This window comes from Typopeltis vanoorti, chromosome 2, assembly GCF_054136105.1.
Source record: "Typopeltis vanoorti isolate ZY-2024b chromosome 2, IOZ_Tvanoo_1.0, whole genome shotgun sequence".
NCBI classification, from domain to species: Eukaryota; Metazoa; Arthropoda; class Arachnida; order Uropygi; family Thelyphonidae; genus Typopeltis; species Typopeltis vanoorti.
Window position 1 is genome coordinate 55,441,808 of NC_143550.1, and position 17,700 is coordinate 55,459,507.

Consider the following 17,700-nt stretch of genomic DNA (forward strand, 5'->3'; position numbering starts at 1 on the left):
ATAATTAGTAAAATAATCATTTCAACACGTGTGTTTTGTGTCCCTAAATTCTTAAATATGGAAACCATAGTAACCTGATGCTTAGAATTTCAAACATTCATGTTTATTTCAGTAATCAAAGTTTAAGAGTCTCCGGTAGCTCAGTCGGTATAGAAGAAGCCCATTTGGTTGGAGAGACCTGGGTTCGATTCCCATCCATGATGTAAGCAATCATCTCCTTCGACGAAAGGTTAGTTAGCCGGTCTCATATGGAGACGGAGTTTTTTTTTCACCTGGAAACTCAGGTTTTTTGTCCCTCCCCAGAACATGCAAACCGGCCCCATGAATACACACAGATTACAGTCAGGAATACTTAAGACCCTACCATAGGCCTGATTCATCAGCTATATGCCGGTCCCAAGCCTGGATAAAAATGGGGGGATTGAGATGGTGCTATACTTCCCTGTAAAAAGGGCCTCGCGGCCATTGTATCATCACATGCTAAATAAATAAATAAATAAAAGTTTAAATCTCCTAGTAGAGATCTTGTTAGTAATAATAATATTTATTGAGCCTTAACTAGTTAGATAATGATGCTGACTTGTAAGATTTCTGCTGTTTCATAATTCTGTTTCTACAGTGCATTTAAATGCAGTCAGCAGCAATAAAGATTTCAGGGATGTGTACATAATAATTTTCGGGATCAGTAATTTATACTTATAAAATATTGTTATTATAACAAACTTTCATGGAATCAAGAGACTGTGCAGAGCAGCTTATCATTATGAATAGAGTGCCCTCCAGTGAAGAGTCCTCGGAGGTGTCAAGTAATAATAATAATACTGAACCTTAAACTCATTCACAATATTGCTACATATTTTACTCACCCACCCTCTTTATGTATAAAATCTATGCCTAATCCCTTCTGTATTGTTTTTATGCATCTGATAAATAAGGAATTATGACAACAGCCTACACAATAAATGTATTATTGACTAAGAAAAAAATAAACATTTATTATTATTATGTAGGCAGTGTTTTTTTTTAAAGTGGTAATCTTCTCACACAGTGGTGCACTCAGTATTTAATCTTGGGTGGGGGGAGCCAAGTTGAACGGATAAAAATATTTTTAGCGCTCGGTCCGCCCGAGTACTACTTTGTTCGCCTTGTATTCAAAAGAATAGAAGACACGACACAACATAAATAAAACAATAAATTTTAATTAGGAAAAGATTTTGGAAAATTTTCCCTTTTTCTTTGTGGGGGTGCCAGTTCCCCCCCCCCTCTCGGTGCACCACTGTTCTCACAAAGATTGGGCATATTAGCCGATATTCATTTTTCATGTTTTGTCTCTAGAGGGATTCTCAGATTATCTTAACCATTAGTCCACCTAGGAAGTGTTGTAAAATAACAGGTTTCTGAACTGTTGTGGGCAGGGTGCTCATATAAAAAATATGAACCATAGAATAACAATGTGATATATTGTTATGCAAGTGGAGAGATAAAGAATCTAAATATCATCACAGCTATTACCATGAGGATGTTAGAGACAATTAACTCCCCACATCTGTAAAGGATGAAGGCTATTCCTATATTCAGTGCTGGGACCATTGCTGTTTAATTTGCCTATAAGTGATACAAGAAATAACCTGAAAGGAAATATTCAGTTGTTTGTTGATGATGTGAAATTAGGGAGTAATAATTAATCAAGGCAATGTGGAGAGTTTGCAGGAAGATTTAAATAGGCTGTCGGTATGGGCAAAAGTTAATGGGTGTCAGTTTAATGTCAAGAAATGTAAAGTTATGCATTTTGGGATAAATAGATTACAAGTAATGTATTACATTGATACCACTGTACTCCAGGAAATAGATTAAGCTAGAGATTTAGGAGTGGTGGTAGACAGAGTTAAAGTTTAGAGGACATATTGCTAAGGTAGCCAATAAGATTACTTGGCTAGTGAAGAACACATTAACAAGTAGAGATAAGGAAGTTGCAATTCCTCTTTATAAGGCCTTGATACACCCACATCTGAATTACTGTGTTCAAGTCTGGTTTCCTGGGGATGAAAAATTAGTGGAGAGAATTCAGAGGCAAATGACCAAGATGGTCATTTGCCTCTGAATGGCCTCTGAGTGGCCTTTGGAATGTTCCCTATGAAGATAGATTGAAGGTATGTGGATTGCAGAAGTTAGTTGATAAGAGAAAAAGAGGGGGATATGACAGAAACCTTTAAGTTGCTTAAAGGATTTTATAGGCTAGATGGAGGAAGAAATGCTTCAGCACTTGACTAGAGGGACCAGAACAAGAGGTCATCCCCTGGAAGTTGAATAAAGGTGTGGTCAGTAAGGGTGTAAGGACTAGATTTTTTGCTTGGAGAGTGGTGAATGAGTGGAATAGGTTGCCAGAGTCAGTTGTGAGTGCTTTTTCTGTTAATGGGATTGGGTCTCCTGCAATGAGTCTTCGAACTCCATGGAGGTGCCCATATAATAATAATAATAATAACATGGCTTATTTAGCAGTCTTTCCAAAAAGTAACTGGCTAATATGAGGAAGTTTGGTTTTATGCCAAAAGGTTTCTCTGAAATTACATGGACAAAATCAGTCCATGTAATAAATAGCCCTTTGAAAAAAATACAGAAGAACAGATTAAGAACTTTCTTAATCTAAGCATGGCTATTAATAAATTTAACCAGTAATGTGAATTTTACTGGATTAAATTTATCTTCTGAAAAAATAACTGTACTATGGTACAGTATGTGAACAAATCTCAGAGATCCCATTGAAAAATCTGTACCAAAGTGAAGGGCAGATAGTGACAAAAATTAAGATGCTACTCAAAAGTGTTCCATTAAGTGATTTGCAGGTATAGGAGAAATCAGACTATCCACAGCAATTTCTCAGAGTTGTATATTAATGAGCAAAAGCATAATAACTATCTACCTAGCCATGTGATGGGCCTCCTTTGCCCAAGATAACCACATACACATGTCTTGGCATCAACTCCACTAGACCACACAGAAGGTGCCCTGATATCCTTGACAGCGAACAAGCAAGACACTGGAGCTGACAACAGAAGTTGCATGCATTCATGTGATCTTACAAATGTTAGATGGGATTTAAATCAAGAGAATTAGGAGGCCAAGGAAGCACACAGAATGCTTGGATATGTTCTTCGAACCATGCTTGCAAAATGCAAGCCTTGTGATCTAAATGGGTCATTGTCTTCCTGAAAGAGACCAGATCTATCAGGACACATTGTCGCTATGTAGGGTAATACCTAGTCTGAAACAATCCCCAGGTAAGAATTTGCAGTCAAGCTATGTTCAATGGGGATGAGAGGACCCAGTGATAGAGAAAGGAGACCCCTGTACCAGGATACCACCACCACCAATGGTGCAGTCTGGGTGCCCAGAAACAGGAAAAATACATATCAGTACAAATCAAGGGATGAGGAGAAAGAAGGATAGCATAAATCAGGACTAGTGGTTACAGTATACAGAAATGGCTTACATTGATTACAGTTTCTTCATAAGAGCATTCAAAGAATCATTTTAAATGTTATAATGAATAGTTTTTTTTTAAAGAAACAAGGTATGATCCCACATCAACTTTAGTCATCTTTCATCAAAAACCTGGTACAAGCAGATCTCTGACATTCTGCACATCACTAGTCACTATAATATAATGTGAATCTTGTGTGTGTGTGTGTGAGTGTGCGTGCACGACATGTTCAGTCTATTTGAAATTCTTTGCATTACTGATACTCTGCTTGCCTATTGCAAAACCAGGTCAATGTAACATTGGTTTAGTTTTTTATTGTTATTTTACCCTCCTAAAGAAGTGTACAATAAAAAACACAAAAAGTAAAGATTAAAACTTAAACTGCTCAACAGACAGTCTTCATGTGGCATATACACAGACTGGACAAACTCTCAACAAGGTTCATTTACATCATACAGATTTCATGTTTTGCCTTGCTATCTTATCACATACTTTTTCAAGATCAACAAAGTTAAATATAGGTATTAATACATTCTCATAATTTCTCAACTATCTGTCATAAGGATGGCCTTGTTGGCCAGGTTAACATACCCACTCTCCAACTAGCAAACTGCAGGCTCAAACCATCCATGGGCATGGGCATGGATGTTTGTGATTGTCTTTAAGTAGGAAATGAATTTCAATGCTCACTGTGCACTGCTATCTTATTTCACTGCAGGCCTAAGTAGCTTGAAAATTCCCATGCTTGGTTACCTGAGCAAGGTTTCTGGATAAGGTCATTAAATAAATAAAAATATATAATCCTTAAAGAAGTTTTTAGAAAGCACTTGTGACACAAAAAAAGCAATATAAAATATACTCAGTGGTACAGAATAGTATAGTAGGTATAAAGCTAATAGAAATAAATTTAAAAAAAAACGTTATTGTTTATAATTAATAGGATCAGACTTCCTCAAATTTTTCGTAAGGAAACAGTCATTCCAGTTTAAATTAAGAAGAAATAGTAGTGCTTCATCACTCTCTTTGAATAAGAGCTCAAATTTAAAATGGTATCATCATCATAAAAGGTGAATCTTCAAACAGATAATTCTGTGGCTGGTGCTGACTCTATGCCAAACTAGACCAAACTCTTGGGTTTTTTTTTTTTTTTTTTCATAGAAAATCAAGACACTTGTAATTCTCCAAAGAATGTCGTGTTTATCCAAAGTATGAAAGAAGATAACCACAAGGAAGCGGTAAACATCTGGGAGAGAAAGAGGAGACTGTTTATTCTCAGTGGAAGGTAACATGGAGGAGAGTTTACTCACAGGAAAGTAGGCACTATTTTATATATTTTTAGGATCTTGCAATTGGTTCAAAGATTCCAGCAATGTATGGGATTTGGACTTACTTCATATTGGAGTTATTAGGAACAGGCTAGTATGTATTACGATATGTTGGATTTTCTTTTGGCTGAAGCCATTCTGCTGCATAATTCCTTGCAATATATTAAGGCCTCCACATAACATATAAGGGATGCTGAGAAATAACAGGTGCTTCAGACTCAGTGTCCAATCCATACCTTTTTTGTGGTGCACCCTGTTGCTAACTATTATCTTGGATGCTGTAAAAAAGATGCCAATCTAGGACTCAACCAACTAATAAGTTTAAAGAACTAGTCTATAAATAGAATACATTGTTAGCTATTAAGTGAGCATGTGCTCTTAGAGAAAAATGCTGAAAAGCTAATTATGTATAAAATTTCCTTCATGGGAATATTTTAGAAAAATTATAGAAGATTAACATCACAAAAGTGACAATGTTTTGGAGACTGCTAAGCAAGTTTAGATATAGAAGAAAGAGTATCACATAATGAATTAATGATCATAATAGTTACATAAAAACAGAAGATGATTTTTTCCACCCACTCAGAGACAAAATTACTATAATTTCAGGATAAAATAAACCCCTTGTACTCCTGTATCAAATTTGCTACTGAATGCAAATCCAACAACAGTCTTCCCTTTCTGCATACTTTAATAATTCATAATTCTACAAGCAGTATTGAATTTTCCGTTTATAGAAACCCTTTCACTGGAAGATTCATCCAAATGTCTTCACAAAATCACAGAAGGCAAGTATTATCAAAGCTCTTGTACACAGAGCTTGTGCAATCTACTCTTCTGTTAGAATAAGTAAATAAAATAAAAAGTACTTTGGTGACTACTGGTTACAATGAAACTGACATCCAGAAAATTAGTGGCAGTTATCATCCCTCAGCCAGAAAAGAATTTCAATATCCTACCTTAAAGGAACTTCTGAACAAACAGCATGAATTCTTTGCAAATTTAATCTATAACACTTCCTTCAAACCAATTCAGAAAGTGTCTTCATTCTTACCATCTACAAAGGATGCATTACCATCTCTCTATCAAATGCTCATGTCATCCTTGCTATTTTGGACAGATTTGATTTGATTAGAATCCAAGATCATCACAACTATAGTCTTGCAATAGAATTGCACGAGCTCAATTCCTATTAGTGGTGCTGTGTGCAGCCAACATTCACGTGTTTATCAGTAGAGAGAGTTGTCTAGTTGTGCAGGTTAACATGCAGTGGGGAGATTATGAGAACCATGAAGCTGTAATAACAAGTCACAAGGTTGGAATGCAGCCACCTGTTATTTTCAACACACACTAAAAACACTCAGGATCAGTAGGATGTTTGTGTATTGGACTATTAACTGTTATAACGATACAGACGATGTATCTAACCTCCAAAGAACAGATCGACCAAGCTACGTTAGGATGCATCAGCTTGTGAAAATGCTTCCGCCATAATCCTGCGAGAACATAGAAAGTGATATCATGAGAGATGAATGTTTTGCAGAGAACAATATCATGTGTACTAACTCATGACCTGAGGGTGAGAGCCTACCATCGTTCTACTGGACACTTCCTAACACCACAACTTATGTAGCAGAGAGTGATAAAATCAAAAGGCATGCCTTCTGATTTTATCACTTTTTTTTTTTAATGAAGTTCACGGTATGCAAACAACAGACACAGAGATATCCTCTTCACAGATAAGAAGATTTTCACTACTGAAGAGTCATTTAACCACCAAAACCACGGATGGTTGCACAGCATGTGCCATAGCACCCAAGATTCAAAAAAGTCATCACCCCACTTCAGTGATGGTTTGGTCACGTGGGGGGGGAAGGAGTTGCATTTCTGCAAGAAAGGGATCAAAACTTCCACCAAAGTGCATCAAGACACCATGCTGGAACTTGTGGTATGCCCCCCCCCCCCCCAACATCCTGTTTCACAGTAGGCAGTGAACCTTCTAACAGGACTCAGCCCCTGTACACAAGGCAAGGACCACTGTTGGAAGTGAATGTGCCCAACATTCATCTCCAACATTTGGAGCGATCAGTGACAGCGTTCCAATTGGATGTTGTGCATGCCATCATTGATATGTGGCCTCGCAGACTTTGGGTGTGGGTGAAGGCAAAAGGGGAACATTTCAAACATCGAGTACTATATGCACATTATACATGTGGTTTGTTGCTGAAAGCTGTAAATGATTTATTGATAGATTAAAGGTTTATGCACTTTTCAAGTTGTAACAGTATTTATGGCTAAATAAAGGTATATTGCATTTTTGAAATCCTACAAATCTGGTCTTGCTTCTAATACTATTGGCACGACATAGAGTTCTTTGGAACCAGACAAAGAGTCTTCATTCCAACATGTTCAAATCTGATTGTCTTTTTTTTAAAACACAAAAAGCTATAAAACTGCCCAAAACTTGAACTGCTCTGAGTGTATGCAAATCTGAAAATTTGGAAGCGATTACTATTAACTCTTCCTATTTTTTTATTTATTTTTTTAAATCTGTGTAAACTTTTATAATTGTTTCTTTGCACTCTAAACAGCCGTGACTGACACACCAGCTAGGAAGCACATGATATGACTCACTCTTGTGATTCATGTTCTGAACATAGTTTACAAATCTTTCTCCCTGATGATATCCATTTACAATGGATGAAATATATCAGAATTTTTGAACAAAATAATATTTTTATACGTGTATAATCCATTATAAGTATCTATAAATATGTCTAGCACACATGTTCCCTTAAAATAATACAAAAACCCAATATCACTTTGATTTCTTTCATTTTCTTGAATTCTTGCAACACTTTCCCACAATTCCAAACTCACCATTCGATGCCTTCTTTGATTTTTTGCCAGAAAGTGATCAGAAGAATCTTGTCCATATTGAACAACTTCTTGGAATGATTCTTACATAATTTGATTTTTTAACGATACTTCTGACATAATGATTAGAAATATATACACGTTTGCACAAGAATAATGTTTAATTTGCCAAATATTTCGGTCTAAATATTACAGACCATCTTCAGTGGCTACATAGGAATAGTTTTAAAAAACAAAGTGGAATACGAACAAGTGATCATTCACACATAGAACGAGCCGCGTGATGTCATATCGCCAAGTATTAGAAGAGTAAACATTTTTAAAGTCATAATTAGAGATATTAATTCAGAAATTCATATAATAATCTTAAATAACATTAGACTAATATAGGAAATTTACATTAAAAAAAAAAAATTAATGTGTTATCCTGATTAAACTTTCCCAAATTTTTGATATAGATATACAGTCATTACGTTGAAGTAAGGCCTCCACACTTTCTTTAAATAAACGTTCAAATTTGTAGTGACATCTGTGTAGGAGAAGAGTCTTGGACCAAAGGATGTTGTGGCTTGTTTCTAATCCATGCTGAGCTAATCCAGATTTCTTGGGTTTGTTGTGTTGAATTGATGCTCTTGAATTCTTTTTTCTATAGAACGTCCAGTTTGTCCAAAGTAGGAAAGATTACAATTACAAGGAACTTGATACACACCAGGTAGAGACAGGGTTGAGCATTTATCTTTAGATGAAGGAAAATGGGTGGATAATTTGTTAATAGGTGTATAAATGGCTGTTAAATCATATTTCTTCAGTATTCTTGAAATTGGTTCTGAAATCCCAGAAATGTTAGGAATTGGAACGCGACGTATTGAATCTTTGCTGTTCTCTGTTGGATTGTAAGAATCGAAAAGATGTTGTGTACTCTTTTTGGAGAAGCCATTTAGTTTCATGTGATGTTTGATAGTCGAAAGTTCTTTCTGTAATAAATGAGAAGTTGAACAGTTAGTTTTGGCTTGTCGAATTAAACATTTGATGATTCCTGTTTTTTGACAAGGATGATGAGCAGATTCTTTGAGAATATAACGACCTGTGAAAGTTGGTTTTCTGTAAACTGTTGTTGTAAGAATACCAGAAGGTGAACAGATGAGAAGGACGTCTAAAAAAGATAACTTGTCTTTTTCAATCTCCATGGTAAACTTTATATGAGGATGTAAGGAATTGATACTGCTTAAAAAGGAAGGTAAGGAGTCTCTGTTGTGAGGCCATACAGCAAAGATGTCATCTATATATCTAACCCAAAAGGATGGGTGAGGGAATATAGATGAGAACAGGACTTCTTCTAGATGTTCTAAATAAAAGTTGGCAAGAGCAGGAGAGAGTGGACTTCCCATGGCTGTTCCTTCCACTTGGTTGTAAAATTTGTTTTGACATAAGAAATATCCAGAGTGCATTATGAAATCAAATAACTTTATAATATCTTGTGGGAAGATGTCAGCAAGTAATTCTAAAGTCTCTTTGAGAAATATTTGGCAAATTAAACATTATTCTTGTGCAAATGTGTATATATTTTTAATTCTTACATAATGGAAATGTTCTCCAAACAAATACAGCACTGCCAATCATTTTACAGAACTCCTAATAACTTACTGGGACATATTAAAAAAATTGAGGGGGGGGGATCTTGGGTGGGTACAATTTTTCAATGCAAGACGAATTTCGCATAACTTATCAAGCCCTGTATGTATATATGTGCATACACACACACACACACACTTCTTTTTTTAACTCAGTAAAATATACATTTAAAAGAAAAGCACCAAAAAAAGATTATTTACATATCACAATAATATATTACAAATAATAACAAAAGATTTTTTTTTCACATACAATAGAAAAGAGGCAAGTGATAACTGTATGACAGTTATCATTGATGAATTTTGCTACAGTTCTTTTTTCTTTATGATCATGATATTCTAGAGAGAGTCTGCTTTATAGTTACCTGTGTAAGTTCCACAAGGTTTTGCTCTGACTCTGTGATTGATGGGTAAGCTAGAGGTGATGGCCTTGGTGCAGATGAAGAGGAAATTATATATTCGGTGTCTCCTCTTAGCTGTGCGAGTAGTTACGGCTGCTAGTGGTAATGTTCAGGATATAAGTGATAATCGCTGTGTTTGCAAGACAGGTAAGATATGTGTGTTCCAAGGTACCTGGGATAGTGTTGAAGAGACATAGTTCAGACTCTCCAAGCTCGAATTTGTAGAGCTTAGGAGTTGGCAAAATGTTGTGCCATAGCTTCCATCATGTCTGCATCTGGCCTGGTACCTTAGCTAATTATTATTTAAACAATTTAGAAAATATGATTTCCATCTGTCATCCTCAACCTATTTTCTGGGCCTGCTATGCAAATGATGCATTTGCCATTTGGTCTCATTCTAAAAATGAACTACCTTCCTTCTTACATCAAATCAAAAATCTATATTTGCATATTCAGTTTATTATAGAGAAGGAGAGTTCTGGAAGCTAACCCTTTCTGGAAATCCTAATTACCTGATGCACAACTTTTGGGCTTGTCTACCAGTGTATCAGAAATGCCTACCTTCATTTGTCTACATCATCTTTTCCAGAAAATCAATTGTCAAAAGCATTAATTAAAAAAAACAAAAACATGATATCTGTTTTTCTTCATCTTTATAGAAAGGGCTTGCACAATTAAAGCATTAAAAAAATTGAATGGTTACAATCACCTATCATATGCGACAGATATCTTACAATTCTATCCAAGAATAATGCAAGAGAGTACAGACTTCTGGCAAGACTTTTACACCAAGTACCTTAAACCTCAAATGTTAGGTATTGCATAACACAGTACATAATACAGAGGTGTAGTTAGGGGGGGGGGGTCTGCCCCAGGCGACACTTTGAACATTTTTGAACTTTTGCAGTTAATTCTAAAATACAGTCTCGAGAACTCAGTTCCAACTATTGTAATACTACAGCGAATTTTCCAAACAATTGCTGTAAGTGTTACTAGTTGTGAGAGGACTTTTTTCTAAATAAAATTGATTAAGAATTACCTACATTACTATGAAATAGACTTCGACAATGTCATTGACGATTTTGCTAACAGAAAAAGCAAGAAAAATAACATGTTAGAATGTTGAAATGATAGTTTTATTTCAAAAATAAGTGTTTTAATTTACTTCCCTATACATAGTTTTGACTTTTTGTGGTATTTTTGGTGTATCAGGGACTGCCCCGGGCGGCAAAAGCTCTAGCTACATCACTGACATAATACTAAATAAAGTATTCTGTGGAATGATGCTCGCCTTCTCCACAGAAGCTTTAAATAAGTTCAGAAATCTGTTGCACATTTCAAATTTAAATAAGATTGATTGTCTCTCCCAGAAGTCTGGAAGATTATCATTCTGTCTAATATCAAAAATAATTAATTATCTATTTCATGTGATCATTTCACAGCACACAATACCTTACTGTTTTTAGCCCGTATCCCACTGTTACATTGACCTTGTATTCTGTCTCTTTGAAATGCTTCTTTGTATCACACTGATGATGCACTTAATTTCATGTGAAATATTTACTTGAATTTCAATAAAATCAAGTATTGTGTCTTGCGTTGCACTCTCTCAATGAACTGGCTTTTCCTTTGTGCAGCCAGTCTACTTGAGTTAATGATTCAAAATACTCCTCTATTTCTTCCTTAGTTGGGTGCAAATAAGTCATTTGTGCCCACTTTTGATATTTGCTCGCATCTCTCTACTTGAGATTGCCTACTTGAATATTCATTGTTAGTGCTGAATAAATACTACTGCTATGCATATACTCTCCAACCAACAGGCTGTGGGCATGGATGTTTGCAACTGTCTTTAGGTGGAAGATGAATTTTATCACTCGGTGGTGTGAGACATTACTCCTCTTATAGAAGGCCTGTGAAATGGCTTGAAAACGTTTCATGTTTGGTCTCTAAAGCATGGTTTCCAGACCAGGTAAAAAAAATGAATAAATATATAAAAAATATATAAATATCAATAAAAATAGGGGGGGAAAAATCCTTAGCCCACACATGATACGAATGTAAAACATCTAATTGTTTAGCAGTAAATCACTAGTTTTCATCTTCATTTCAGCAACACATATTATATCATGTTGACATAATTGAATATTATTAAGCATGTTACAAAAGACAAGAATCGAATAAATAAAACAATTCACATTAAATTATTAACAGGCATGATAAACAACTCTTAAGTCAAATATTTAAATCTCTAATTATCTTATTACAAGAATTATCAGGGCCAAAATTCAACATACAACTACACTTCTAGGCTGAATATTATTGATCTGTTGACAATGATTTATTTAACTTATATTTCACTCAGGTATTCCAGGAGGGAAAAATCTGAATCAAATCCAAGTTCATAAAAGAAATTAGCAAAAATAAACAACGACACAGCTTTTTTCCTCAGAAACTTCTACATGGGTGACATTGTCAACCAATTTTAAAATCAAATGTGGTATACTTGAACCAAAATGGAGGGAAGTTCTATGGGACATTCTCTCATCATGCACAAACTTGATCACAAGTCTCATTGTTTAATTAATTTTTTTTATCAAATTTGGAATACACAATACTTAAGTTACCCCGAGAATTTTCATCTTAGTACAATGACACCAAAACGGAAGATGGAGAAAACCTCTCTGCAGATGACACTATAGGTTATGCTGTTCAAAAGATACAAAAAAATCTGATATCTTAAAAAAATCTTATATGCAAACAATAAGTGAATTACTAAGAAAGCAAAAATAGCAGCTCTGAAGTAGGTTCGCTAACATTATTCTTTTAAATGGTGAGAATTTAAATGTCAATCTGAAGTTCTAACTATACAATAAGCTAGCTCACCATCAGTTGATAAACTTTATCAACTGATGGTGAGCTAGCTGATCTCATACGATCCCTTGCAGATTTCCCCTCCCTTCCAGAAATTTGGATTTGTCTTCCTGAAAAACAGGCATCCAGATCAATGAACATATTAACAGACAAAAATACCATGTAGGAGCGGATGGTAGTGTGCAGCATGATCAGATCTTGTTGTGTCCCCTAGTGTCCTGGGCCTCCATGTAGGTAGATGTCACAATAATAGCAATAACAACAGCACCACTAAATAAAAATACAATTCAGAAGGAGCTTCTCAGCTCCTTCTGAATCTTTGTAGTGACAATATTATGCTAAAGGTTCTGCAACTTGCATGTGAGGTTTAAAAAAAAAAAAAAAGTACTTATTAAATTCATCTCGTCCAGAGATGAATTTAATAAGTACTTTTATTAAATTCATAAATTCATTAATTCGTCTATCTGCCCATACACAAATTATTCCAGGACTTTAGCTGTGCAGATTTTACACAAATTTAGCATTTTGAATTCTTACAATATAAACCTGTTTAGCCATTCTAATTTGGTTTCAACTGGACCATTTGCAAAGAGGGACAAAACATATCAAAATTGTACACAGCTATAGCTTCAATCCTGCTGAATTGTTGAATGAAATGAAATGAAATGCAAACAAGATGTCAAATAAAAAAAAAAAATTAAAAAAAAATTATGTCTAAACTCTTAAATCAAAATGGGCAGATGTGTCAAAAATGTACTATAACTTCTGAAACGCTCTAATTTTTACAAAAATATTGGTTACCATTCAACAGTTCTTTAAATAATGTAAATCTGTTATAGGCAGCATAATAGTTCTCACAGAAACAAGCGAACAATTTGGAAGTGTCTAACTAACCAAAAGAATTTAGTATTGCAACGTGCATTTAGCTATGTTGATATGTCACTATGCAACAAATTTTTTATACAGTACTATGTTCAAGACAGTTATATTTTCCCCCATTCCATTACAATTTTAATTTTTTTTGACAAAATGATTTGCCTTTTTTTTTCTACTATAACTAAGCAATTTTTTTGGTGAAATGATAATTGCTAAATACAGTGATGGAATTTAATGAAATTTGATATTCAGGATATCACTTAATAGGATCTTAAACATCAAATTGCACACATATACCAGGTTGCTCTTTTTTTCCTGAGCACATAAATGATTAGTCATGAGTATTAATCAAGAAAGGTGCACCAGGAAATTTGACAACTTATCCTGTGTAGAAGTTGTAATCAATTTGTGTGCAATAATTGCAAAAATAAGTTTGTTTGTACGATGAACTCCAAATGTTTGAACCTTGTTGAATGACAATGGCAATTGTTGGCATCTGATTGAATAAATTGCTATGCGTATTTTTTTTTCTGTAACTCAATGAATATTGAAATTAAACCCTGTATTGATTTGTTGCTTATATGTAAACAGATTAACAATTTTTAATAAATGAATTTATGAAAAGAAACATTGTACTTATGTTATTATTTATGCAGAAATGAACAGTATTTCTATATTCAGTTCATTAATATCTACAAAGTTTGAACCCACTTCAAACAATATCCCCCCCCACCACCACCAAAAAAAAAAGAAGATACATTTTGATGATATTGAAGTAATGTTATTAACATGAAATTTATAATGAAAATTCTTATATAACAGCTTACAATTTCAGATAATTCCGATATTGATATCACTCTTGAAATATTATACCATTACGATAATTTTATTAAACTTAATCTGAAAATAAATTTTATAGTGGTACTATTTTCTTAATGCAAATGAGTCCACAAGAAAGATGCCCTTGAAAAAATCTACACCTAAATTTAAAAAAAAAAAGGCTAAAAACAAACTAAGTATACAACAACTGGCTGCTAATCTATGATTATTATCAAATAAAAATAATAACAGATGTATATAAACATGGAAAATCCTTAAAACTTTACATTTAGTAATTTTATTTATTTAAGTGTAGTGTCCTCTTGCATTGAGTCCTTGAAGGCATCAGGTAATAATAAGGAATTACGATTAATTATAATAAAACTGGAACTTTTACTAGCTTTCCATTCACATGTCACAACCTTTAGGTGGCTTTCAAGTTCAGTGACCTTGGATGCTAAACTTGAAAGCCACCGAATTGTTTTTTTCCCACAACTATTACCTGTTTCTTCCCTTGCAAAGACACAATCTTCCCACAATCAAGATATTCTGTTGGCATTCTAATAGACTTAGACCCAAATATCCATTACAAGTCAATAGGTTTAATAATCTCTCTCCAAGTGGTAAATCCTTCCTGAATTGCAATAATGAAAACCAAAGAATTCTTAAAAAAGAATTGCTTTTCAAGTTGACTGCAACTGTATGGCACTTTCATATGATGAAAACTGGTGTTTTCTTTCGAGTCAAACTTCTTCGTTTTTGCTCAATTAAAAATATGAATGTTTACTCTATATTTGTTAAACAACAGACAACCATCCAAAGATGTAAAATCTTTGACAGTTTAGTATCCCTTATCACCTTTAAAATGACATACTTTTTTGGGAAAGTATATCATTTTAATGACATACTTTCCCTAGAAAAAAAGAAAGTTATAATATATGCCCGTGTCAGAATTTTTATTTATTTATTTTTATTTTTTTGCAAAGTTAACTCATAATACGATAACCAACCTATATTACACCTATTTTCACACAATCGTATGAATTACCTCCAATTTCATCTCAAAATTAACTCTAGTAAGAACGTCATTTGAAGGCACATTGTTCAATATCAATGCGCCTTAAAATACACTGAAATACATGGTTGACAGTGATACAATTTGCAGCACTATCACAATAAAGGTCTTAATTAATTACCACCAACAATTGCTTTAATTTTATGACAATTCCATTGCTTGCCTTAGAAACTGGGCATATATTTATGAAATTTTTACCTTTCAACTAATTCGTAAATTAATTAATTCGCTATGGATCTGATACAAATTAGAAGATTTGTATCAACATTTGTATCAATTTATTCCAACCTAACCAGAAGATTCCGACACATGGCGTTGTTTATAAACTATATGCTGCATAACAAAACAAAACTACTATTTATTTATTTTTGTTTGTTTTCATTCCAGAGAAATCAAAGCAGCATATTTATATCAAGTGGGTCAATTTATGAAAGAAAAATTATACAATGTATATAACATACTTGTAACCACATCCTTTACAAAGAGAAAAACAAACGAGTTCGTTTAAACATAATGCTTTGTTTTGATTTCTCATAACTTTTGGTTACCAATATGTTATAGATAAATCTCTAAATTTAATAAACTTTCAACTATGAATAATGTGTTTAGCAGACAAAATAAAATAATGACATCATGTAACAATGCTTTGAATAGTGATTAATTTGTAAAAACACAACTAAGGACCGTACACGTGACATCAGCATGATTCGTTAGAGCGCCGCGGTCCCGAGTCTTAGCTATTTCATTGGAAGATTAGGCTTAGCAACAACATTTAACCTAATGTACGCAACGTGCTCATGGTTGCACAAAGTGTAAACAAACAAGATAGACATAGATACTCACGTTTTCTGAAGTTGCAGAGGTGGCGCACCTTTCCTTTGAAATACTCCATCAACAAAGACGCCATTCTTTCCATTACAAACCATATAAAAATGAGGAGTTTCGAAATATATCTCTATATGCCTCCTAGAGATGAAACTCGAATGCCCCATATTTACATCTACTTCCCCTCGGCTACTGTTGCGACCGATCGTTATTCGGTTCTGCCTTATCATATATTCAAATTCTCTGCCTTCTAACCTAGCTATGGCAGTTTCTTTGGGTTCGGGACTCCATTGAACTTTAGACGGGCTGGTTGGGGCAGATTTTAAGGCTAAAAGAGCCCAAGCATCGTTATCGGAAGCCTTTTGGGGAGACGCCATAGCTTAGCAAGCACACCTTGACTCTTTCCAAAATGGCTGACAGACACAGCAGTAACCACTCTGTACCACGTTTAATCAATGAGCGTTCTGCTCTTTCCCACAATTCCGTGTGTTGGTGTAGTGCGAGAGTATTGGATCAGCGGCCTGTCTAGAGTACTGATAAGAAGCATTCCGGCGAGGGTTTGTTGATGTTTTTGATGCAGCTCATAATACTGGCGATTGGCTGTTTACATTATGTTTTGACGGCCGACTTTCATTCTTCGAGATAGTAGCCGGCAGCCTGTAGGGCTGAGCCTTATTCTGGATGCGCTTCTTTCCGCTGAACGCGGAAATAGCGCTGATTTAACCAACATATATGTGAAAAATGAATTTGAAAACACCAAGGACATAAACCAGCAGCCATTCACCGACCTTGAAATTTGCGTGATGTTTCAAGGCATTTGATGTTTTGTAGAAATTTTATTTCCATTTAATTAATTAGAGATTTAAAAAAAAAACAACTGAAACAGAGATTATGAAAATATTGCCAATCCACACAAATTGTAATTAGTAAATTAATGTAGTTAATAACAGGAAAAATTCTTATTGAAAAATGTACAGTATTCTGATTTGAATACAGTATATTATTTAACCTGCTGTATAATAAAAATCAGGTTCACTGTAACAATATGAAACACCGTAAACATTTCTGTTTTTGTTTGTTTGTTTGTTTTTTTCTAACTTAACATGAAATTTCTTTAGGTGTGGAGATATTTATTAAGGATAATAAATTTTGTCCAACTCAAATATATTTTGTTTTAATTTACCTTGAGTATTTTCGTTTAGAAAAATATAGAAATAGTAATAATTCTGAAATAAATACTTGAAAGATAAGAAAACGAGGATGCGAAGGAAATTTTAATTAAATTTAAGTTTTGGATAATGATGAAGAAGTTAGAAGAATCGAATTTCTATTAAATTAAAATAAATCTGAAAAAACATATCGACCAATAAACTAGTAACCCAATAAACACATCGAATCCTTCATTTCCTCATTTGATGCTTTCCTAATCCTCTTATAGGATAAATTTTCGTAAAATTAATATTCGAAGGTAATCCAAGCCTTGCTAACTATTTTTGGATATCCTACTCACTCAAAATGG

General features: G+C 34.2%; 1 protein-coding gene across 1 annotated transcript in view; it reads right to left on the reverse strand.

Annotated features, from left to right (window-relative positions):
• LOC150109025 (forkhead box protein K1-like) overlaps positions 1–16,621 on the reverse strand; it is a 176,252-nt gene extending 159,631 nt beyond the window's left edge. Inside the window, exon 1 of the mRNA XM_090411426.1 lies at positions 16,200–16,621. Coding sequence (XP_090267552.1) covers positions 16,200–16,558 — 359 coding nt within the window. The 5' untranslated portion in view covers positions 16,559–16,621. The remainder of the gene's footprint in view (positions 1–16,199) is intronic.
• Between the last annotated feature and the right edge of the window lie 1,079 nt (positions 16,622–17,700).